At 51.7% G+C, this 25,283-nt stretch overlaps 1 protein-coding gene across 1 annotated transcript in view; it reads right to left on the reverse strand.

The window, feature by feature from the left end:
* Positions 1-9,385: 9,385 nt before the first annotated feature.
* The window catches only part of ANP32A (acidic nuclear phosphoprotein 32 family member A), a 37,558-nt gene continuing 21,660 nt past the window's right edge, over positions 9,386-25,283 (reverse strand). Inside the window, exons 2-7 of the mRNA XM_034994765.1 lie at positions 16,591-16,740; positions 16,296-16,418; positions 14,181-14,379; positions 12,897-12,994; positions 10,907-10,970; positions 9,386-10,637 (exon numbers count right to left, since the gene is read on the reverse strand). Coding sequence (XP_034850656.1) covers positions 10,576-10,637; positions 10,907-10,970; positions 12,897-12,994; positions 14,181-14,379; positions 16,296-16,418; positions 16,591-16,740 — 696 coding nt within the window. The 3' untranslated portion in view covers positions 9,386-10,575. The remainder of the gene's footprint in view (positions 10,638-10,906; positions 10,971-12,896; positions 12,995-14,180; positions 14,380-16,295; positions 16,419-16,590; positions 16,741-25,283) is intronic.

Consider the following 25,283-nt stretch of genomic DNA (forward strand, 5'->3'; position numbering starts at 1 on the left):
AAACTTCAGCATCCATATCATTAGCTAAAGTTCGATATTTACTTATGGTTCTTAATTTTTTTAGTTAAAATTTACACACAGTGAAGTGCACCAATCTTATGTTTGATGAACTCTGACAAATGTACACACATTTGAAACCCACACTCTATCAAGATATAGAATAATCCCATTACCCCAGATAGTTCCTGATGCCCCTTTTCAGTCAATCCCCAGTTCCATGCCCCAGAGGCAAGCCAGTGTTTGACTTCTATCACTATAGATTAGTTTTGCTTGTTATCAAATTTTATGTAAGTGGAATCACACAGTTTGTACTCTTTTGTGTCTGGCTTGGTTTTGGTTAGCATAATATTTTTAATATTCTCCTGGGTTATTGTGTTTATCAGTAATTCATCGATTTTTATTGGTGGGGAGTATTCCATTATAAGGGCATACTGCAATTTGTTTCTTTATTCACCTGCTGGTGGACATTTGAGTTGTTTCCAGTTTTGGGCTATTGCAGACAAAGATGCTGTGAACATTCTTGTACAAGTCTTCTGGTGAGCATGTTTCATTTCTGCTGGGTAAGTATCTAGGCATGGAATTGCTGGATTCGAGGGTAGGTAGACAATTATAATTTTTTTAAAAGATTTTATTTATTTATTTGAGAGAGAGAGAATGAGATAGAGAGAGAGCATGAGACGGGGGAGGGTCAGAGGGAAGCAGACTCCCTGCCAAGCAGGGACCCCAATGCGGGACTCGATCCCGGGACTCCAGGATCATGACCTGAGCTGAAGGCAGTCGCTTAACCACCTGAGCCACCCAGGCGTCCTGACAATTATAAAATTAAAACAAGTTGCAGAACTTTTTCCAAGGTGGCTGTACCATTTTATACACCCACCAAACCTGCAGGAGAGTCTGGTCGTGCCACAACCTGACCAACTTTTGTTGTTGTCAGTCTTTTTAATTTTAGCCGTTCTGGGGCTGTGTGAGTGATAACTCATTGCCCTGATAGCTAATGATGTTGGGTACTTTTTCATGTGCTTATTGGCTATTTGTATCTTCCTTTGAGAAATGGTCTGTTCAGAGATCTTTATTTTACTCATTTTTTTAACTGGGTTTTTGTACTTATTGAATTACAGAGCACGTTATCTTTTTCATGTGGCAATAAACTTTACATATTTTTCTTATTTGTATGCATATTAATTTGTTTTCTTTTTTTTTCCCCAAAAAGTTTTGTGTGACTATTATATAACATTTCTCCTTTTTTCCCTCCTGGTCAGCTGGAAACTTGGTCCATTTGTCACAAGTCTTTTTCCACACTGAGACAGTTTTAAGAATTACCAGTTTGGGTAGCTACTGATCAAATTTGGCAAAATTTAACTTGTCACCACAAAAATCTCAAGGGGCAGTTCAAATTCAGATTGTGCTTCAGTCCGCCCTTTTAAAACCAGGGTGAAGATACACCTCCCTAAACTTTGTAGTCCCACCGTCCCACCCAATACCTCCCACGGTGCCTGGCATGGTGGTCAATACCTGCTTTTTCTTTCTTTTTTTTTTTTTTTTAAGATTTTATTAATTTATTTGACAGAGAGAGACACAGCGAGAGAAGGAACACAAGCAGGGGGAGTGAGAGACGTAGTAGCAGGCTTCCTGCAGAGCAGGGAGCCCAATGTGGGGCTCGATCCCAGGACCCTGGGATCATGACCTGAGCTGAAGGCAGATGCTTAACAACTGAGCCACCCAGGTGCCCCAATACCTGCTTTTTCAATATTTCCTGTGGTGTGGTCCCTTTCACGAAATATTGACCTGTGGGAGAGAATTTGGATCCCCAGGACCAACAGAACCATCAGAGGGCCCTGTGTCTGCTCTCCTTTGCCCTCTAAGGAATTGAATGGCACAGCCTGGAAGTGGTCAGGAGTAAAAGGACTGTCAGGAACCTAAATTATGGAGATCAAAGAGACTTCCAGGGGCCAATCAATGCAGCCGAGAATTCTCGGAATCTGGATAGGGTTCAAGGAAGGGGGCAAAGGCAGGTACTGCGACAGAGGCCTGCAAAGGATCTGGGGTGCACGAAGCATGAGCGACAAAACTCAGAAACTCGATTCCTCTGACAGCTCTTAAAGCTTCAAGGGCTTCACTTGCCCACAGCCCGTCCTGAGGGAGGGGGCCCAGGCAGCTCTTTCCACACAGCTGGAGCCCCCTGGCCAGATGACTGAAGCAGGGCTTGGTGTCCGAGCCAGAACCCGCCCAATAGTGGGGGCTCCCTAGCGCTGGCGACTAGCCCGCTGGGGCAGCACATTTTTGCCTGGGAAGGGAAGGCGTGATGTACAGAGAGCAGCAGAGGCCCCTGAATGGCGAGGCCCCGGAGCTGCCGTTATATCGGAGTAACAAAGAAGCCTTTGCTGTGAGTCTCAGAAATGTTTGTCATGTCGTCCGCGAGGGGCTAGGACACAGAGGGGCTGGGCTGGGGTGGCTTTTCCAGCTTCCCTCCCTGCCATCGGAATCCCAGCGATGAAGTTTGGAATGCCGGCCCAAGGTGTGTCAGATCTGGCTTAGATATTCGGCCAGTGGATGCTCTATCACCAAGTCTTGCCAGGACTGTTCTGGAAGGGAGTGGGCCTAAGCCCACGGGAAGAGAAGCCAGCAAGTTCCAAAGAGCCTGAGATAGCAAACGGAATGCATGAGCTTCCTCCGTGGACGCCCACAAGCACCCGAATGGAAAAGACCTGGTCCTTTTGCCTGCCCCAGCCCCGGCCACCGCCCACGTGAAGATACACGGAAGTGGTATGAGGATGAACAAGGGCTATTCTTCCCCCTTTTCACCTCCCCACACCTCTGCAACTGTGTATGGTCCATCGGTAAATAGCCGATGGACCTCCTCCCTTGTCCTAACTCAAACCCGGTCCGAACCTGCTGACCCCTCGTCCCCTGCAGTCTCCTCACAAGGAGGCTACAAGGGAGGCTGTCCCCCTCCTGCATGGGTCCCAAAGCCTGGAATTGGGGACTTTTTCTCGTGCCCCGTCACGGCTTCCATCTCTCCTTCCTCCTCCTTTAAAAAGTTATGACCATCTCTCTGTTGCTGTTGTTTGCCTCCTCATCAGTGAACTGGTTCAGCATCTCTTTTCCTCTTAGGATTCCTGTTATCATTCTTTTTTGTTTGTTTTTAAGATTTTATTTATTTGTTTGTCAGAGAGAGATACAAAGAGAGAGAGAGAGAGCATGAGCAGAGGGAGAAACAGGGTCCCCACTGAGCTGGGAGCCCGACGCGGGGCTGGATCCCAGGACCCTGGGATCATGACCTGAGCCAAAGGCAGACGCTTAATGACTGAGCCACCCAGGCGCCCCTCCTGTTACCATTCTTAGCAATTTCAGTGACCTCGCAGATGAACCCTCCAATGCCTTGGCCTCTCAGTTCGGCCACCTCCTCACCCCCAGTGAAGATCTGCTCTTCCATCTCACTCAGACACCCACCCCGCGGCCCTGTCCTTGACCTTCCCTCCTCCAGCGGCAGCTCACCTGCCTTGGTGGTCCCATCCCAACAGTCCTTCCAGCCTGGGAGTTCTCCAGTCTATAGACCTTCTCCCACTTTCTCACTATCAATCATGACTCACTTCCCTCCTTAGCCACTTGGAATTCCCGGTCCGTCCTGACAATCTCCCAAACGCCCCATCTTCCGTGTCCCATGCCTTACGCATTACAATCATCCCACTAGCGAAACTCAGCTGTCTGCCAACCCGACGCCTGCTGGCTGGTCTCCCCTTATAGTCGTGGTCCCCAGCAGCAGGTAAATGGGCACTGGCTCCTCCCAGGCTTTGTCGGGGGGCGGGGGGTGCTGCTTTCCCACCCTCTCGAACAACTGTCTCATACCTTCTCATCTCTCTTCAAACCCTCACTCCCATCCTGCCCCTGGGCCCCCAAACTCCACTGACCAGCTTGCTTCCTATTTCCTTCAAAAGCAGACAGGAACTCTGCCACCTTCCCTCCCCCAAATCTACCCACCTTCCTGCACCTTCCTGCACCCTCTCTCTCCCTTCTCACTGGCTACAGACGAGGACATGGTTTTTCCTCCGCCAAAGCCTAACCAGGATCGCCTGCCTGACTTTCTCCAAGACACTCTCCATTTCATGTACCTCATCAATGCCTCCTTCTCTTCTGGATCATTCCTGTCAACACACACACACACACACACACACACACACACACACACGTGCTCTGCACCTCGGGACACTTCCAGGATGGAAGCCGTGCAGAGAGGTGGCCTGTCCCAGGTCACAGGGCCTCCCAGCTCCAGCCCAGGATGGTGTCCCTGGCTGTGTGGCCTCTTTCTAGGTTTTCAAGCAGGGCAAGGAGCGGCTATTGCTCCTTCAGAACATCCAGTGTCCCTCTCTCCAAGGGTAGAGAGCAAGTCTCCTTGTTCCCAGGGTCCAGATCATTTTTGTTGGAGATATCTTTTCCCAGGGACTCTGGGGAGACTGGTTTTGTCACAGACCTAGGAGTCTGGAGAACCGCAGAGCGGAGTGGGAGGACCGCGCTGGGCCTGAGAGCTAGATTCCTGAGAAAAGGCTTGAAATCAGTCAAACCAAGATTTGGGAGCCCACGAATCTTGCTGCAGTTCTGTGCGGTGGCACGGGGCTGGGTACGGAGGAAACATCTTCAGCCTTCTGACCGGGAAGCCACAGGTTCTCATACCAGCTGGGGCCTTCCTGGCTGTGTGATCCTGGGCAAGCTCCCTAACATCCCCGAACCTCAGTCTCTTCATCTGGAAAGCGGGGAGAATACCTCAGAGACCACGACGCCGTGAGGATGAAGTGAGATCACACATGGCAAGCTCTGGGCACACAGCGAGCCCTCCGCACAGATGGGTTTTCTCCCCACTTCCTGACTGGCTCACCTGGGTCACCCGGGCAATGGTGGGGGCGTATAGACCGGGCTATCTGTCTACACGGGGAGGCCTCAGAAACTCGTTTTGCTAATTCCTCATCAGAGTGCACCTGTCTTAGCAGCAAGGCTGTTTCTCCCACCTTGACCCTTCCTGTCGGCACCTCCGAGTCTGGGCACGGAACACGTTTACCAAGCTTCCTGTTCAGCGGAGGCCTGACTGGGGGCCTCAGGGCACGAGGGAAAGACAAGCACAACAAACCGTCCACTAAGGCTGTCAGAGGTCACTTACTCGGCACTACTCTTCTTGTAGCTCCTCAAGGCCACGCGCCTGCAATCACCCAGCCAGGGAGTCTCAGAGCAGAGCTAGGATGGGGACCCAGGCCTCCTGACTCCGGAGCCCTGGCCCGGATGCCTGGCACCTCAGAAGGCGGCCAGCAAATTGAGCCTACCCCCGGAGCGCAAATCCATTTCTTTTTACAACTAACATCTTTCATGAACTCTACCCTGACTGTGGCAGTTGGTGCAGAGTGAATTTTATTGTATGTAAATTTTTCGAGGGGGATGAAACACCTTCCATGCAGATTATCTTAATTACCAAGCGGCTTTTAGGACTTTGTTTTCTGCTTCTTACAGAAAATATTCGGGTTGCTTGGGCCTCTTTTTCATAAAACTGGCATCTCACTCTCCTTTTCTTTCTTTTTTTTTTTAAGTTTCTTTATTTTCTTAATGATCTCTACACCCAACGTGGGGCTTGAACTCAAGAACCCTGACATCAAGAGGCGCGTGCTCTTCCGACTGAGCCAGCCAGGTGCCCCTCTCCTTTTCTTCTTAATAGCAGCCTTGGTCTTCTGCTTTGCAACGTTCTTTCCCATCTTTCCCTTCGCCTCACAACCTGTGAGCTACACAGTAGTTAGTATCATCCTCTTTCTGTAACAAGTGTGAAAGTCGTGGAGACCCGGGTTCGAATCCCAGTTCTGTCACTGGCTTGTGGCAGCTTAGCTTGGCGGGTTACTTAATCTCGCTCTCGAGCCTCACTTTCTCAGCTTTAACTGAGCATGGCCACCCCTTCCTCACTGGGCCAGCATGGGTACTGAGTTTGACGGGGCACTTCCCAAATGTCCCCAGTGATGAGAATCCTCTGGGTACTTGTTAACACACACATTCCCAGGCCTCGATCCAGAGCTACTGAACCAGAATTCCCAGTGGGTGAGGCTGGCCGTCTGACAAGCCCCAGGGGTTCTTATCAGGGACATTCAGGAAAACACCAGCCAGATTTCTAGAAGGCATTTATTGTTGCGTCTGGCACTAAGTAGCTAATATTTATCGAGCATTTATATGTGTTCAGTCTTTGAAATGCGGATAAGAATGACTCTACCAGATGAGAAACAAGCAAAATGACGTTCAATGTCCAGCAGACAAGTTTTAAATATATGTTGGTGTCTTCACTCCGTCGTAGTGGTCAGGACTTTTCCAGGCTGAAATGGAATGATCCAGAGGCTCTCTCCAAGGGATGTGTGTGCCTCCACAACTCCAGGCCTCTGACCTCCCAGCCCCAAACCCCCAACAGGAAGTTTCTCATTTTCCAAATTCCAGGGACCAAGCTTCATTTAACCAGCTTGGGTTTCAGGCCCTTCCTTGTACCAGTCACTATGGTCTAAGTTCAGAATACACTGATTGGCCAGGACTGGGTCATCCCGGGAACCAGAGAGGGTAGTCCCACTTGAACCTCAGGAATGGGAACGAGTGGTCCCATAGCCACGTGAGTCCCTCTGGGGGACCCCAGATTGTTGTTGCCAGACCCAAGTCCACGGATGTCCCCTGCATCAGCTTCCTGTCACCGTCAGTCAGCAGGCTACGCATGTCCCATCAGATTGGAGTCTTTCTCGTTTCTTCCCTGCTGATATACTCATGGCCTGCCTGATTCGGCCTGACCTGCCCTCCTCCGTGCCACCACTTCCCTCCCTCTCCTTGGCCCTGCTCACTCACGCCAGGGCCCAGCCTGCCACAGGGGCCTGTCTAAGGGTTGGTCCAGGGACTCAGGGCCACCATTGTGCAAAGCTGCTTATTAGGGACCCACTGTGGGAATCCTTCCAACCATGAACAATGAGTTTCTGAACAAGGATAAAAACAGCCTTTGCAAGTCAGCAAATGAGAAAAACGGAACTGCTCATCCCCCCCTTCCCTCATGCCTGGCTCATTTTAACATAGTGGATAAGAACAAGGTCTGTCGTGTCAGGACGTAAGTTTGAGGCTTAACTGCCACTGACTAGCCAGGCTAGTTGTCTTCTCTTTGAACTTTGATTCTATGAGATCTATGTGAGGATTAAGGGAGGCAATGGATATAAAGCACACGACACAGAGTAGCTCATAATCTAGAATCATCATCATCATTACTCTTTCCAGGGACTGGTTCTGCATCAGGAAATGCGCACAGATTCCAGGGATGATCAACGGCAGACACGATGAGGAAGCCAAACCCCCTGTGGATCTTTAAAAACATAGGATGCACTCCAAAGCCACACGGAACACGTGATGTGCGGTGGCGCTCGCTACATCCTGTCGGCCGAAGGCTTGGCTGTGTTCTTCCTGGGAGACGCTATCCCACTTCCCACAGTAGCCGGCCTCCCTGCAACCACAGGGCCGCTGTGGATATGGGGCAGCCACCCAGGAACGGGGGTCCTGCGTTCCAGGCTGGGCTCTGCCACTGCCTTGCAACGTGACCTTGGGCACATCACTCATGCCCCCCTGGTTTTGGTTTCCTCTTTGATCCAATGGGACCATTGATGACCGGGTGATTTCTAAGGGTCCTTCCCTCCCAAGGGTCCATGCTATGGTATTTGCTAGCACTCAGCAGGGAAAGCTCTGCCCCCAGCAGGGCGAGGGGGAGGAGGCTGTTGGCACCCCGGTGTAAGGAAGGAGGCCTGGCTCTGGGACCACACCCCCTGGCTTATTACTGGTGCCGCTGCTTTTCTGGCTGCATGACCTCAGGCGATCCCTCTGAGCCACCTGTAGAACAAGAATGGCGTTTACCTAGGGTGGCTGTGAGGATTCAGTAAGATGAACGAGATGCTGCAAATGAAGCCTGGTACCAGGCACACAGCCAGTTGGACAGATAGGCTTTTACTGCCTCCCCCTTGGGCTGAGCTTCCTCTTCTTCCTTGCCATTCATGACTGAGTTCAGTGAAATGGAAATAGCCCCAACAGACCGGGTTTCATGCTGGCTCCATCGCTTCTTACCCTCCCGTCACTTGACCTCAGTTTCCGTCATCTGTAAAATGGGCACAGTAAACCCTTTTCCTCGAGGGTTGATGTGAATGCTTGGTATGATCGATACAGATAGCCTGTTCTTCCCTTAATCCCATCAGCACTAACCTGTTCATCACCATCCATTTTTCCTTACATTCTGTAGCATTTATGTCCAGATCTCTATGTGAGTCAGCTAACCCCTAAAGCCTCCACGGAGGGAGTCAGGACCAGAAAACCCAGGGCCGGGTCTGAGTGTCTCTCGATTTCACCCCATTCCTATGTTCTTTCCCCGGCCCTGGGAGGCAAGAGCATGCCCCCCTGGTTCATTCTCACAACCCGTGCGTAGCACAGCACCTGGCTCTGGGAGGCCTTCTCCTCATCCTACACCTGGAGCCAGAGGAGGTTTGTGCCAAAGAAAAGGAGAGCAGGTACCAGGGCACCACCTGGGAGATGGGGTGCCTCAGTCTCTCCCCAAGAAGCACCTCATTCTGCGGAAACTGCACAGAACTAGCCCTCACTGCGGGGTTCAAGGCTGTAGGGCTGAGAATGAACGTATGTGTGTATGTACTCACTACCACAGTACATGGGTATAAACCTTCTGGAAAACACAGAACCTTGCACGTAAGCCTTAGAAATGGCAACTTTGGGTTCAATGACCCTACTTTTAAGCATTTGTACTAAAAAATGCACAAAATGTCTAACAACAGAACACCCACTGTAGTGAGAAGTGGGAAATAACCCAAATGTTTGTCTAACCATGTGGTTAGCATTCAGCAAGTCAGAACAGTTAATGGACTGCTACATCGCCATTGAAGATACATGCTTTTAAACTCTTCCGAGTTAAGAGAAATTACCATAATCATGGTAAGTCAAAAAGGAGTAAGTTTGTTTTATACATTCCTGAGATCTTCAAGCACATATTCTTTCTGCAGAGTCTCAACAAAACTGTGAAAGAGAATTCAAAATAAGGTCCCAAAGTTGGCGTAACAAAATTTTTAGTGATTGTTCTGGTGTTTGAGTAACTTTTTCTATCTTTACAACTTTTTAGGTTTTCATGCTGACAACGGAGCTTTCAACGAAGACAGCACACCGCCGAGCCTCGCTTTGAGACCCAAAGCTTCCAAAACTGAGCATCAGGTTACCTGCCCTGAAAAGAAGCTATTTTATCAGATAACCAATGCTAAGCTTCCCTCCCCCCACCCCATCAGCTAGAAGCTTATCTGGAAGGCATCTTAGAAAGACTGATGGCCCTGCTGGACTCAAAGAAGCCACCCCCAAAAAAATTGTATAAAAAGATTTATTGAAATTTATCAATGACAAACAGACATAAAACTCAAAAGTTTGGCTCTTCTGAGGGGGGAGGAGAGAAACTGGTGCAGATGTTCTTTTATACAGATGAAACACGGGCTAGGAAATCACACGTCACTTCTAAAGCAATCCAGAAGAGGGACATGAAAGCAAACCTGTACATTCACTAGGAATTTGCAGTCATTTCAGATTTCCACTAGGTAAGAAAATACAATTTTGCGTTAGTTTTTCCGTGCTCGGGCGTATGAAAAACAAACCCAGCCGACATGCAGCAGCGTCTCCTGCACTCAGGTCTGTAAAAATGGTCTCAGCATAGAAGTACACGTGGAGGGATTCTCTTGTCATTTCGTAAAACAAAGCGCTCTAGTATTTTACAGAACAAGATAGGACAGTTTTGTTTGTTTGTTTTGTTTTTTAAATCTTTTAAAGAGGTTGACGTTTGAGGGTTTGCTTCTTCTCTTTTCATTAGAATTACCAACTCCATTTTACTCCTAACTCCTAAGCCTGCTGTTTCCAGCTCTCTGGCTTATAGCTCTGAAGAGTGACATCAGAGTCTTCTTCGGAGAGCAAAGCCCACCACCATCTGTGAAGGAGGAAAGAAATGAGAGACGGGGACTGTCCCCCAACCAGTGCCAAAAATACGCCTTTACGTTGCTATTTACACACCAGGGCGTTGAGTAGCCTCTAGCAGGCCCAAGAAATGCAGGAATCACAGGAACCCGAACAAGAGGTAAGACGTGGGCTGGTGCTCAGCCCCTCTGGGGCTTTTGAGAAACCAAGTGGAGGCCAGCCATGACCTTCCAACCAATTCGAGAGACTCGGGATATGCCAGGAAATGTAAGAGCCCTCCAAACCGTCCTCTCTGGGAGTAAGGAACAAACGCTCACTTGGTGTGTAACTCAGCTATCGCGTTTACAGGGACAAAACCAGACACAAAGAAAAAGGAGGGGAAAAAAATAAAGAGTGGCAGTAAAAATAGTACTTTATTCCGCTCCCTCCCGCCCTCCCTCCCCCCACAACCCCCAGGACACTTTTCCCCTCTCGTTCCCACAGCAACGTTACAATCAGAAAAAAATAAGTTTCGGGGGGCGGGATTTCAGGGGGGGTATGGGTAAAAACAGTCAAATCACAATAGGAATTTTTCAAAATAGGTTATTCCACTTAGTCATCGTCTTCTCCCTCATCTTCAGGTTCTCGTTTTCGCTTCTGACCCCTTTCTTCTTCTGGAAGAGTAAGGAAAAGGCACTGAGGTTAAAACATTGATCCTGCTTCTAACTCAACCCACCTGCTGGGAAACCAGGGGACCACAGGTCTGGGAAGCTTTGCCACCTCTGGCAAATCTGAGACAGGGGGGGTCTGCAAAGCCAGGGAGGCCCTGGGGGCCTCGGATGGGCGTGTTCTGCCCTCGGTTGGGTCCCCGGGGCCTGTGCGGTCTACTGCCAACTGAGGGGGCCAGGGCCGCTACCAGCTGAGAGTAAAAATGCTGCCATACCACCACCATCTTCTTCATCTTCCTCATCGTCCACTTCCCCGTCGTTATAACCCTCTTCATCCTCCTAGGAGAGAAGATGGACACCAGCCATTAGGGATGCCTCCCGCCCAGGGACATGCTGAGGAAGCCACTTCCCGAGACAGCAGGATCAAAAAAGTGGGGGCCGCCCCAGCCTCTCAGAGCCCCACGAGAACCTGCCACCTCAGAATGGATCCAAAGCAGAGGTTCCTTTGCATCAAGGATCCCATTAAGAGTCTGAGAAAGCCTCGAACCCCTTCTCCAGAAAATACCCGCATCACACACAGTGTCTGCCAACGAGGTCAGGGGGCTGTTGGGTTCAAACCCAGGCTCAGAATTTCTGAGCTGAAGTCCCTGTAACTCAGGCAAGCTTTCTCGTGTGCGTGCTCTCCGGAGAAAAAGCTCCCCAAGCCGACTCTGTCATGAGAAGCCAGCCAGCCTTCCATTTGGTTTCAAAATAGCTCTGGCTTTCAAGGGAAGACCCCAGTTTTAGCAAATCCAGATTCTTGTGGGCAAGTCCATACCCAGTCTGTCTACCACTTTGCACACTTGGATCTCTTGGAAGGGAGGATAAAGGCCCCCTGAGGACATTATTCCCAGCTCCTTGAGATTCAGCAAGGTGTGTGAATTCATTCTCAACACAGGACCGCCACTTTATGCTGTTCCTGAAGTCCCATGCTAGTCGAAACTCTGCACGCCGAACACTGTTCCTAAAGCATCAGGCAACCCGTTGTTTAAAAAGAACTTGGTGATAGACTTCTTCTTGTCAAGGGAAATATCCTTTTATAATGTCACCAAATAGTTCTTTAATCAGTCTGTTTGCTAAGACTTTTTTTTTTGGTCTGTGTATAAGCTCTCCTTCACTGGAAGCTGGAACTCTGCAGATGGTCAATGAGATTACAAAAAAAAAAAAAAAAAAAAGGCAAGAAAACAAAAAACAAAAAAAAGCCCTGCACACTGTGGCTCCCGTGACAGTAAGTGCAAGACAAAAAATCCATTAGCCAACCAGCCCTACCGCCCTGTCCTGGGAGGGACCTGTTTTTCTAAGTCTTTATTTTTAAAATACTCGCGATATTTCTTAGAGCTGAGCCTAGTGGCCCACACCTAGGGAGAAGGGAAACCCAGCAGCTGAATGAGACAGGAACCAGGCTGATCGCACTGGCTTTTTTCTGTTCGCCTTGACCCGACTCTCCCAAGCGTGGGGTGGCCCGGAGATCCTGCCCATGTGGGTCTGTGTGGCAGGCAGGTGTCTGCACTCTCAACGGATAGAGACAGGAAATCGGGGGAAGGCAGGTACCTGTCCAGGCTGTTGTCATTTTAAGCCTCTCCAGGTCTAACTCTTGTAATTAGGAAGAGCTGACTTAGAATTCCGAACAAGTCATGGACATGACTGCTACAGAGAGACTCCGAACATCCAAACACAAAACCTAGCACACAGAGCCAAGAACCTTGAAGGGTGTAGAAGCCTAAAATAGTAGGTGGTCAAACACTGTCCTCAAATTATTACTTACAAATCATTATATTCTCTTAAGAATTCACTGAGTTGATCCCTATTAACAACCCAGATGCAAAACAATACCTATTTTACAGATGAAGAAATAGGTTCAGAAAGGTTAAGGAACTTGTCCAGGGACACACACCCAGCAAGTGGCTGCACCCCCCCGCCCCCCAGACTGTGCTGTATTAACCCTCACAGACACGCAGAGGCCTTGTTAAGAAACTGGGAGCAAGCCATCAGGATAATAGCATTATTCCCACATGTGCTAGGGACCCTAGGCACCCATCACTCTGATGTGGCGCCCGACAGTGTCTTATCCTACCACCCACTGGTTCAAAGCAGTCTTTGGTTTTCCCTCAAATGACTCCAAGTGCTCAGTAAATACCTGAATTAACATACGAATGCGAAAAGGCAGCAAGTAAGGGGGACCGCCCCACCCCGGAGAGAGTGCCCCTGTGCTGCCCAGCCCCTTACCTCCTCCTCTCCACTCACATCCTCCTCTTCTCCTTCCTCCTCTTCCTCTTCGTCTTCCTCATCTTCCACTACCTGAGCATCTTCGTCATACTCTTCCTCTGTGCCGCAGAAATGGGGACAAGGGAACTGGTGGTGAGCTGGCCTCCCTCACGGCACAAACCCAGGCTTGTGGGCCTGGTAGGTGGTACAGTCTTCGGGGGGGCCCAGGACCCGCTCACACCCACCCGGGCCCATAGCCTAGACGCTCCAATGTGACTCAACACATCTGAAAGTAATCCAAAAGACAAGCCCTCCTCCCAAGTTTTACAAAAACAGAGATCCCGTGTGGAGACTGAGACCACAGAGAAATTGCTGGATCAAAGGAACAAGTCACAGGGCTTACAAAAGCCAAGACGCTGATTCCCTTGGAAAGAGCATCTAGCCAAACTCCTGGCTTTAAAGGTGAAAATCTGAGTCCTTGAGGGAAGTGACTTGTTCAAGGTCACACATCAAGTTAGCCATAGAGGTGGGCCTAGAAACCTGGGCTCAGGATGCCAGTCCTGGGCCTTTCCTGTTGTACCCCAAGATGGGACAAACTAGGGCGAACGCATGTGTATCTTGCAAAACACTCCACCCTAACAAGGAAAGACAAAAAATCCTGTGTCTGAATTAATGGGCCAAATATCTCCATTCTCACCGTGACCGTGGCCATGAAGACTTGCAGGGAAGCCGCACTCTGCTGGCACATGGGAAGGGGACAGCAGGAGGTGGCCCTTTCTTTTCTTCCTTCCTTCCTCCCTGTAGGCCTTGCCGGCTCACCCTCATCCTCACCGCACTACCAGGGTGCCCAGCACGCTGCCTGCAAGCCTCTTCCACCCCCCAGACACCCCCTGGGGGGGGCTCCTGCTCCCACACCCTGCAGGTCCTGTGATCCTGTGGTCTGCAGCCACCAGGGGGCTCCACACCCACTCCAGCTCAAGCCCTCCTCCTCTCCACTACTGGAGACCCACATGAATGGGACCCTCAGGCCACACCCCACCTTCCCCACCGCAGGGGGCGGGATTGAGTCCAGGGTCATACTACAGAGACACTGTAGGACCTCATTCTGGGGGACCTCTGGAAAAAGAGGAAAAACCTGATGGGAGGGTTCAGTTAGATGCTTTTAAGGAGTTACCATGCAGTTGGGGAGCCCCCGTGAGAGTGAGAATGATCAGGGACCGTGGTTAACAAAGCAGCCCCTCCCCTCTGCAGCTGTGGGAAGAGGAGACCACCCAGCCCGCCCCTGCCCCCCATCCCCACACCCACCATCCTCATCCTCCTCATCGTCATCCAGGCCCTCCACGTAGCCCTCGGCATCCGAGTCAGGGGCCTCCTTGTCGTCCCGGTCGTAGCCATCGAGATACGTGAGCTGCGGGAGGAGCTTGAACACGTTTTCTCGGTAGTCGTTCAGGTTGGTTACCTCACAATTGAAAAGGTCTAAGCTCTTGAGGTTTTCTAACTTTTTCTGCAAGCGGAAAGATGAAGTCAACAGTGAGCGATCTGTGGGAGACGGGAGGGGGCGAACAACGCCGGGAAACAGGTGGAGGAAACGGCTTTGCTCTGCCCCATCCCTGGTGGGTGGGCCTCGGTTCCCTCACCTGGGAAACGGAGGATGGACTCTAGGGCCTTTTAAGCCTCATCTAATGGCAACAGAGTTAGTCTGCAAGTGCAGCTTTGGCCCTATCAGTGACCGGCTTCAAATTAAGCTGGGGCTCCCCAGGGGCTCCAGCCGAGAGCTTTGCTGCTGCCCCTGGGACTGGGGAGCCAGAGGGGAACGGGAAGGGCTGCACGAACTAACCAAGTCTATCTGTACTGATGGTGAGGAGGACGGCCATAACACAGCACGGTCGGTAGTAACTCAGTTTATCCTCACAACACTGAAAAGGCAGAAGAGATTACTAGTTCCGCAGCTCCCAAGATCTCAGGAGCGAGAAGTCATTCTCAGCAGGTCAAGGGCAGGGAGGGCGTCTGGGCTGTGGTCTGGGTGGGTGAGCCCAGCACCCTCCCATCCCGCAGAGGGGAGCCCAGTGCATCAATCACACTGGTCACCAAGGAGAAGCTACAAAAACCATGTGGTCTGTGCAGGGAGAACAGGGTGTGCATGTGTCTAGGTCTGACCTTTAATGGTAACCGCATCACAATGATTTATATACACACACACTTGGTCTCCATACCTGTGTCCCAAAATACACATATACAGAACTTCAAAGATTTTCCTATGAAATCATGAAATCAAGGCTTCCAGGTAGATCAAAATAGTTTTGCTTTGCTCTAGGAGGTCGGCGGAAGACCTGAAAAGAAGGTCTATCTATGGGAAGCATATCTTGTGGTTGACTCCATGCCACAGACGGGAGAAGTCTGAGCTTAACGAAGAAGGGCCAGCTTCTGCTTCTGCTGCCCTGGCCCATCAACCCGCCCCTCGAGCGTCCAGAGGGAGCGAGGGGCGCTTTGTGGACAAGAACCTACAAACCCAAACTGGGGGATGCTCCAACCTCTCCTCTATAAACCTAGGCAAGGGAAATGTGGCAAAGTTGGCAAAATATCCTCACTTTATCTTCCCTTGATTCTAAGGTGCATGGCTTGTGGGAGGGTTCTTATGTGTATGTTTACAGTTAATGCGATAGTATTTCTCTATTTCAAGAACGCTATTAATGACACAGCTGAAATCAGGGGAACACAATCCTTCAGATCCAGGTAATGCAGAAACTGTTGTCTGACCAGGACTTGCCCCCTTTTGGCTAGTAACTCCATGAAGTGTGGGGTGTGTTCAGCTGTATGAAGAGGGGGTCCCGGTCACCATCACACAAAGGACTGGAGACTAGGGGTCAGTCACTCTCTGTGCCTCTTAGGAGAGCAAGGCCAGCATTGAGGCTCTCATCCCATACCATTCTGTGCCATCCAGGGGGCTATCCCACCATTCGGAGGTTCCAGCCTCAGGCCGGCCGGCCAAAAAAAAACAAGTAGCCAACTCCAGGGGCAGCTGAATTCCCGGATGGCTCCTCCCTCCCCACTAAGGGACACGGAACCATGCTCTAAGAAATGACAGCTCGGGTTCCCAAAGCTGAGCAGAAACTGTACAAAGAGAAGCACTGAGGCGAGGGTTGGACCCCACCCCTGCCCCCGGCTGCCCACTCGGGCTGTGTGACCTTGCTCAAGCCATTGAATATCTCGAGGCTTCCATTTATCTATGGACCAAGCAGAAACTAGCTCTGACTCTACCTCATGGCCCATAACGAGAGTCAAATGAAGTAAGAGAAGTGGGAAAAAAAAACAAAAACAGAAAAGAGAAAACAACACTCTGCAAAGGTAGAAGTAGTATTCCCTGATACCAAGCCCTCCCACCTCCCGCCCTGTGAAGAGGGAAGGACCGAAATGACTCACCAGTGGCTCTATTGTGCTGAGGTCTTTAATTTTGTTGCCACTTAAATTTAGATGCGTGAGGTTCGGACACTTTTCTGCCAATACTTCCAGGCCCCCTGAGATTCTGTTATCGCTTAGTTCAAGCTAAACAGGGCAGGGAGGGGAAAAGCAGAAAGAGCTCTTAAAACGAAGGCCGGGGGCCCAGGGCGCCCGGGCCTCGGCAGACAGGCGAGGGGCAAGTCAGCGCACGCGCCCCCCGAGCACAGACCAACGACCCCCTCCCTGCTGCCCGCACAGACTCCTACACCCTAGTTACCTTCTTAAGTTTGTTTAACTTTGGTAAGTTTGCGACTGAGGTGAGGCCTACGTTGATTGTACTTAAGAACTCCAGTTCCTCAAATTCATCTGTGAGGCCTTCGATTTTGCCTTCGATCGACCGGCAGTTGTCCAGGACGAGCTCTTTCACCTGCAAAGGGAAGCCTCGTGTGAACGGAGGTGCGGCCTGGGGGCAGAGGCTGGGGCGGGAGGACGGGGGACAGGCCCTTCAGGGTCTGATGGCACCAGCTGCTCGCCTCTCCAGGAGCAGGGCACCACCAACACCCACCCCGGGCTTTCCACCCTTAGCCGGACCGAGGGCAGGGAGGGCTGCGGGGGGAACACACTCCCTCCAGGAGCCTGGGCCAGACCGCAGGTGACACACTCAACAATCCCTGGGGCTCTCCTTCCCGCCCCACTGCCACACCCCCCTCCGAAACTCCCATTAAAAAATAAGCTGCCACGAGGGCGCCTGGGTGGCTCAGTTGGTTGAGCGACTGCCTTCGGCTCAGGTCATGATCCTGGAGTCCCGGGATCGAGTCCCACGTCGGGCTCCCTGCTCAGCAGGGAGTCTGCTTCTCCCTCTGACCCTCCCCCCTCTCATGTGCTCTCTCTCTCATTCTCTCTCTCAAATAAATAAATAAAATCTTAAAAAAAAAAAAAATAAGCTGCCACGGTCCCCAGCCTCCCATCAGATCCTTCCACCCCCATGGCCCCCGTGGCCTCAGCCTGACCACCTCCCAAGGCCAGCTACCTTACTTCCCATCCTCAGGCCCCACCATCCTTCGCCTCTGTGTGCCTGTGACCCCCTGCGTGCGGATGGATCCCAAGACACACGCGGACGCTTGCTGTCACCGGCTTGCCAGCCAGAGCCCGCCCACCAGGTCTGGTGCCCGTCACCATGGTCACTAGCTCGGCCTGGCCCAGGGTAGGGGCAGCAGACCAGGGAGCCCCCCACTCTCCATTCTAGCCACAGAACTTCCTGCAACAATGGACACCTCCTGCTCTGGCCACGAGAGGAGCCACTGGCCAACTGTGGCCACTGAGCACCTGCAACATGGCTGGTGAGAACCAGGGACTGAGTTTTCATTTTCCTTGATTTAAGTGAAAAAAGACACTTACTACTTACAGTTACCATATTGGATAGAGCTTCTCTAGACCCTCCTCTTAGTAGGGTCCTGAGAGTAGACGTGAAAGGAAAAAATGAAACCCCACAAACTGAGGATGGCCCCACAGTGACACGCCGAGGTCATCAAAGAACAAAAGTTGGTCTTGGAAAGCACCTCTGTGACCCTGTCTGTCCCTTCTTTGAAACTCCCTGGAGGCAATTTTGCCCCTAGAGTTCTTTGATTTTCCTCGTTTCTCTTCTTACCCAAGTTTGGGTCCAAATCCTTTCTTTCTAAGAATGTAGAAAGACTGATAAAAAGCTACTTCTCATTGGGTTGCTAAAAGATAAATGTGGCTGAAGGTGATTCCCGGCTCCCGTACAGAGGGGAAGGAGACAAGCTGAGGAGAGTAATCAAGTCTTGGGCCTGAAAGACCCTGGGGAGTCAGCAAGGGAGGCCAGGGTGTCCTGCCCTCCAGGCAGATGCCCATGGTTACCCACTCCTGCCCCAGCAGTCCGGCTGCTCCCTGGCCACCCAGGGCTGGCAGGCACCGGAAAGGTGACTCCTCCTGGCTGCCCCCAGTGCTTGACACGACATCCCCATCCACCTGCTCCCTGCAGCCTCAAGGAAGCACGCATCGAGGTCACTGGTACGCTGCCTGCCTGGGACATCCACCCACACGTTACTTGTCACGGATGCGTCAGACAGCATCAGACATTATGGTCCAGTTCTTCTCAACAGCAGTCCCATATTGTCCAAAAGGTCATTCAAGCCCCTCAGGGCCTTTTCTTTCCCTGGACAAGCAGACTGATTTGCTTAGAACTTCCTGCTGGGCCCAGGACGACGAGTTTGCCACAGTCCCCAGTGCTTCCTCCTGCTCAGGCATCTTGGGGCCGGGGGAAGCTTGGGGGAACAGAGTCCACAGTGGGCCTGCTGTGCTCCTTCTCAGCCCACCCTTGCCAGCAGGCAGACCAGGGGAGCTCGGGGGCACGTGTGGGCTGCAAAGCCCCACAGCTGCCCTACTTTCCGCCTCCCTGGTGGAGAGAGGTGATGTGCTCAGCCCAGGACAGTGGCAGTTTGCCAGGAGGGGCCAAGTCAGGCACGGGAGCTCCTTCCCAGAGCTGACCCGTTCTAGGCCGAGGCCCGCCTTTCCCTTGGATCTGGGATGGGAGAAGTTAAATCCTTTTCCACTCCCTCAGTCCCCAGGAGAGGCCAGATGTCCAGGTCAAGCCACCTTCTCAAGGTCACTGGCAAGAGTGCCTGGGAATAAAACTTATGAGGCCTTCTACCCCAGGGCAGGAAATCAGTGTAGAGCCAGGAAGCCAGGCCTTAGGGGAGCAGGGCAAATGCAGGGAGATCCACTGTGTTGGGGGAGGGAAGACCACCTCCTCTGCCTGCACTCAACACTGGAGCCACGGGGCCCATGGTCTTCAGAAGGCGCTGTCCCGGGGATTCTGGAAGCTCCACCAGAGAAAGACAAATATGAGAAGGGATTCCAGCGCAGCCTCAAAGATTTCAGACATGTGGTTTTTCCAGACAGGTCAAGGGCTTCTCCTCTTACGGCCATAAGCCAAGGAAAAGAAGGTCTTAGAGATGGGGGAGGTGGTGCTGGGAGTCAGGGAATTCTTCCGGAGAGGCACAGTGCTGCCTGGGAATTCTACGGACAGACCCAGGGTCCTAGTCCCAACTCCCAGCACCACCGCCAATGGGGGGCCATTTCTCTTGGGGACAATACGCAAGCTGCTACCACTCATGTTTTCATTAATAGTAATGGTTGGAGCTTTCCTGAGCCCTCACAGGTACTCTTGACATGCTTCACCCGCCCCAGCTTGCCTAATCCTCACTACTGCTCCCGGGGTGGGAGGTCTCCCATCTCTTGGCCACCTCAGAACCACTGACCCTCAAGTCCCAGGAATGGACTTGCACCAAGCTGGTCAGTGTTGGCTCCTGATGGTTTCTCAGACGTTCCCAAATGCGAGGCACAAGCTCTCTCAGACTCAACTCAACTCTCCAAGCTCCCCTGACGCCCCTCTTCTACGGGTTCCACCAACAGGATGGGGGCCACGCCCAGCAGTCCCCGCCCTGGTTACACTTCCTCGTAACCAAAACAAACCCCAAGCCAGCCCTCATTCAGATGATGCTGCGATTAGGGAGCAAGGATGTGGAGAGGGGCTGGGGGACCTGGGACCCTGCTCCTGCCAAGTAGGAAGAGGCCCCGTCAGCCACTGGGGCAAGCCTGTGCTGTCTGGAGCACCAGCAGGTGGCCCTTACAGGTCAGGTCCGTGGGGCCTCTGGGACCCCCACCGGTTTTTGCATTTCCTTCCTGGCAGGGGGTTGGGCAAGATCAAAGAGGTGAGAGAGGGGCAAGGCTTAGTTAGACCTGGAGGCTGCTGATATCACCAAAAAGCCCAAACCCCAAGGGGGAAACCCATTGCTGCTTTGGGGAGTGACTGTTACTTTGGAGATGGCAGGTAAACTGCCTGTGAAATGTCTGAAATGGACCAAACAGGAAAAAACAAAAACACCAGCCCAACAGGCGGCCTGGAGTCATCCCATGCACCCCCTTGTGTCTCACTGTGCCCCCCGGACTCCATGGAAGGCTGCCCTTTCCTAGAACTCCAGGACAGGCTCACATGTTTCCAAACTTCCAACCAGCCCCAACGCTCCTCAAATCCACTCCGAGCTCCTGCTCCAATCCCAACCCACTTCCTCCCGTCTGTGGGGTGGCCACCGCTCCAAGCCCTTCCAGGCGGGGAGCATATCCCTTTTACAACCAGGGCGTGTTCTGCTTAAAAAAGAAAAAAAAAATTAAGGTCCACGTCCCCCTGCCAAATCCTGGGTGTGAGCTAAGTGCAAAGTTAAAATTAAACCGAAAATTTGTACTTTGGGTTTAGATTCTCTCCCAACTCCACTGGCCCTTTAAAAATATCTGAATGTGGTTACTCTCTCTCCAGCCCAACAACTGGCTTACTCTGCTGGTGTGTCAGAAGCTTTTCAAACACCCGTGGACAGAACTACATGGGACTCTATGCTTCACTCCTCAGGTGTCACCCCCACGAGGAGGCTGCACATTCATCCTTGGCCCCCACAAGAGGTCAGTGGGGAGGCACTGAAGCTTCCCAAGGAATCAGACTGTCCAGCTCCGGCATTTCCTAAAAAACTTGTCCCCAAAGCAAGGACACAGCAATCATTTCTCACCAATGGGAGCTGAAGCATCCACGATAAACACAAACACATTATTACTCTAAGGAACAACCCGTTGCTTGTTTCAAAACTGTGAAATCTTGTCTTCACAGCTCTCTCAAATTTGATCATTTCCTCTCTATTCTCTACACTGCAGTCCTGGTCACGGTCATCTAAGTCACTCCAAGTCTGCTTCTGCCTCCAAATGGGGTCTCTGTGACAGCGAAACAACTGGACGACCGGAACATTCAAGGAGCGGGCTGGCTGATGCCCCTGACTGGGTCCCCGAGTTCTGAGGCTCTGCCTCTGCGCAAAGGGGAGAATGGTATCTGTTTGACCTATGAAGTGCAAACTCCAGCCTAGAAAACCTGCCTCCTGGCTTCCTGCCGCTTGGGGGGTTGGGGTGGGGATTCCAAGTTCCTTAACTGACCTAAGGAGGCCCTCCACTCGCCACCTCTCCCCACTTCCCCCAATCTCAGGGCTCCGCACGCCTCACCCTTGTGCCACAAACAGCATCCAGGCCCCCCCCCTCCCCAGGAAGCCTTCCCCCACCCAGCTCTGAGCATCCCAGGGCACCAACGGCAGCTGCCACATGAATCATTTAATCGTGTATTAAGCATCCGATCCTCCTAGAGGTCAGGGACTGTCCTTCCCCGTAATCAGCCTAGCGGGGAGCGGACACCAGAGCAACTGCTTAACAAATGTCCTGGTTATCGTGCCAGGCACAGCACTAGTTGCCGGGCCTACGGAGTGAGTCAAACCGTCGTGAAACTTACAGTGTAACTGGTCCCACACGACGGGAATGAACCTGACCTCTTATAAACAGTGTGTCCCCCAGGAGGCAGGCCAACTGCACACACTCCTCTTGACCTGACCCAGGGCTCTGTACACCGACCTCTCGCCTAGAAGCAGCCCCTCCCTCTGTAAAGGGTGTACCCATGACATTGTTATAGGGTAACATGCTGGGGACTCAGAGGCCGCGGTGAGCCACAGCTGGGGTCCTTGCCAGCAAGAGGTGTGGTGGCGGCTGCGAGGAGGCTGCCGGCCGAGAAACAGCTGCTGGAGCAGCGTGCCAGGTAGCAGCCGGAGGGGTACCGAGTGCATTCTTCAAATGCCTCCACTCCGGAGAGGACAGGCATGCTCAAGGAAGACAGGAGGGACCCAGAAAAACCGAGAAAGGGGATGCACTATATCAAAGCCAGGACTGGCTATATTTAATGGCAAGGCTTCGTTCAAAATGAAAATGTGAGACCCACTGCTCAAAAATTGTCAAGAATTCCAAAAACAGCGATAGCAGTGCATTAAACCCAAGGGAGGGCCCTTTGAAGCCCAGGGGCCTGTGTGACTGCATGGGTCCCATGCCCGTGATCAGGGGGCCCTGATTTAAATGGACAGCTTGGGCCTAAAATAGCGCTCTGAAGGCCAGAACCAGAGAGAAGGAAGCTCGAGTGAGAACAGCTCTTTATTTTTCCAGCACTTCCGGAGGCAACGTGGAGAGGTGGACAGAAGGCAGGCTCTGGAGTCAGACAGACTTGGCTCAAGTCCACATTCTCCACTTGCTAGCTCATCTCACCTCTCCTTGAGCTTCCGTTTCCTCCAATGAAAATAGTACCCATCACCTAGAGCTGGATTAAGTGAAATAATGCACTTAGAGCATCCCCAGCTTGGAAAAAGCCACTTGCCTTCTTCCTGATCCACAGCTCCCTTTCCCACTGTGTCCACAGCCACGGCACACGAATGGGAACAAAGGGGGGCCAGCATATCGGAGCCACCAAAGCGGTCTCTCATGGAATGCATGAAGCTTCTTAACATTTCGGAGAGCTAAGATGTTACGCCCAAAATATACTCCTCTTGACTTTATATCTACACCTTGTTTTGTTTCCCCCCCCCCCCCACTAACCTTGAGCCTTGATTTTCTTTTCATTCACTGAGCAAGAATTCAATAAATATTTGTAGCTTTGGTTTCAACCCTGTCAGTCCCTGACCAATTTAGTTTTCAGGTTCTAGTCTTGCACAGAAGAGGAGACTCAAATCAAACTGACCCCGTGTTTTTTTGGTGCTCATGGGTTTTAAATAGGTCAGCTTTTAAATGGGCCATCCCCTGTTGCAGATCCCATTTCTAGCTGGAAGGCCAAACTGTTTGAGTCACCAAGGCTGAGGGGAAATGAGCTTCTTCCCAAAGGTGTTCAAGAGGAGTGACAGATGCTTGTGATTTTATTGTTTTGACCCTAAAATCTCTACTTTTGCTTAATAGTCTGTGGGGCAAAACCTGCAAAAACCAGGCAGGTTCCATGAGGGGAAAGTCAGGCTCTGGGAGAAAAGTCAGACATTTCGAAGGCTAGAAAGGCCTTCGGGCTCATCTAGGTCAGTGGCTTTCTGACCACAGCCCACAGTAAAAAATAGATTCATGCCCTGGCTCAGTGTACACACATTGTATGCACAGACACACGCACCGAGACAAAACACACCCAATTACAATGACTCTTTCCTATTACATCACAAAAGGTTTTTCTTTTTTTAATGTGACCCACAGCTTGTAAAATGCTGGTCCAGTTTAGCTGTCTTTTTGCAGAGGGAAAAAAAGCAAGGTCCAGAGTTGGCCCAGAGCCCAGGAACCCCGAGCGGGGTGAGCCTTCTGCCACGCCACCCCACACCATTGCTCTGGTCAGAAATCACCGTCCCCAGTGGAAGACTGGGGCATCATCCACAGAGCTCTCGAATTTCTGCTAACAGGAGGGTATTCTGCAGCCGCCTGGTAGCTAAGACTCTGGTCTCTGTCCCTTAAAGATCTTTTAAAATCTTAACGAAGGGGCAGGGTCCCCACATTACCTTAAAACCAAAAAAATTTCTCCAAGAAAAAAAGCATCTGAGTGTCTGGATTTTGTTTGTTTCCTACAATAGAGCTCAGAAGGCACGGGTGGGAGCACATGGCCGCGGGAAGTCGGTGACGCCATCCTTATTATTTTAGGGAACCGTGGAACGCAAGCTGGGGCGCGCTGCAGCGTAATTAAGCTGTCGGCCAGGGCCCGGGTAATAGGCTAAGCGCCGGCGCGGGGAGGGCCCGCATTAGCATAAACCCTGTGACTGGCTCCTGAGCTGCCCGGAACGGCTTCCCACCTCCTCCAGCGGGTGGGGGGAGGTCTTGGTTTCTGCCTCGCCAAACAGAGGAGCTGGTTCCACTGCGGATGCTTCCTCCAGCCAGAAGGACAGACTCGTAACTGGAGGCCGGCCGCGTGGCTGTAGGACGTGGGCTTTGGGCTGGTCCAATGGGCCTGTTTGGCTACTGAACCCCGAGCAGAGCTGGGGCCCCTCCCTGATATCAGGCCCTTGCTTTCCTCCCCCTTGCTATCTCATTCCTCCCTTCTGGATCAGTCTAGAGTCTACTCCACTTACAGACCTTGTCCGTTCCACCTCCTGGAGGAAGGCTTCCCTGATTACCCAGACCCTGCCCTAGCCCTGCCTGCTTTAAGCATATGTGAAGGAAAGAAAGTATTCCCAGAGCAGCAGAAAATAGGTCCAGAAGGCTGTCTAGGCCTAGAAAGTGGAGAGGAATTGTCTTGGTCTGACTTTGCTACGGGAAGGGGGTGGAGTGGGAACAGGGAGAGATGAGGTTTTGGAACTGGTGAAGAACACGATCAACTGGCAATCTAGCAGGTTACCTCTTCTCCATGGCTGTTCCTTCCCACCTTTAGTCCTGGAGGGTGTGATGAAGCAGGAGTGTGAAGCGGAATCCAGTGAAGGCACTGGTCCCAGCAGGTGGTATCTAAATGGGGACCCAGAGAAGGAAAGGGGGACAAGAAGCGTGGAGGTACAGTGCAAAGGATGCTCATCAGGCAGTCTGATGACCTGGATGGACCCTGGTTACTTTGCCAGTAACTTGACGTGTGCCTTGGGGGAAGTCACATCTTTCTCTGGGTTTCTGCCAGTCCCTTACTTCACACACTGGACAATGGAGCCTGAGCACGGAGAGGAGACCCCCTCCTGTGGGTCCATATACTTTAAGTCCCACCTCACATCCAAACTCAGCCTCTATTCCCCAAAAGGAGTGGGAGATTTCATGGACCAAAAGAGCCCAGGCTTCATCACTGAGGGATGCCAGAAAGGAAATTTGGGGCCCCAGGCAATTAATGAAACACAAAAATCAATCATGTAGTCTCTTAAAACACACCAGGATCACAAAAACAGCCCCCAGAGGCCCAGGGTGTTGGGTTCCAAATGCAAGAGTCTGGCATCGTCCCATCTGATGTCTGCCATCTCCCAGGGCAGCAGGGAGCAGGCAGCTCAGCTCACGGGGTCCTAGGCCCTGCTCGACAATGCTATGCTTCATACAAAAACCACACTGTCCATGATGATCTTATAAAGAGCCACAGCACTGGCCCCTGCAACAGAAAAGCCATGAGGAGAC

Source organism: Mirounga leonina, unplaced genomic scaffold (genome assembly GCF_011800145.1).
Source record: "Mirounga leonina isolate KUSES-001 unplaced genomic scaffold, KU_Mleo_1.0 Mir_91, whole genome shotgun sequence".
Taxonomy (NCBI): domain Eukaryota; kingdom Metazoa; phylum Chordata; class Mammalia; order Carnivora; family Phocidae; genus Mirounga; species Mirounga leonina.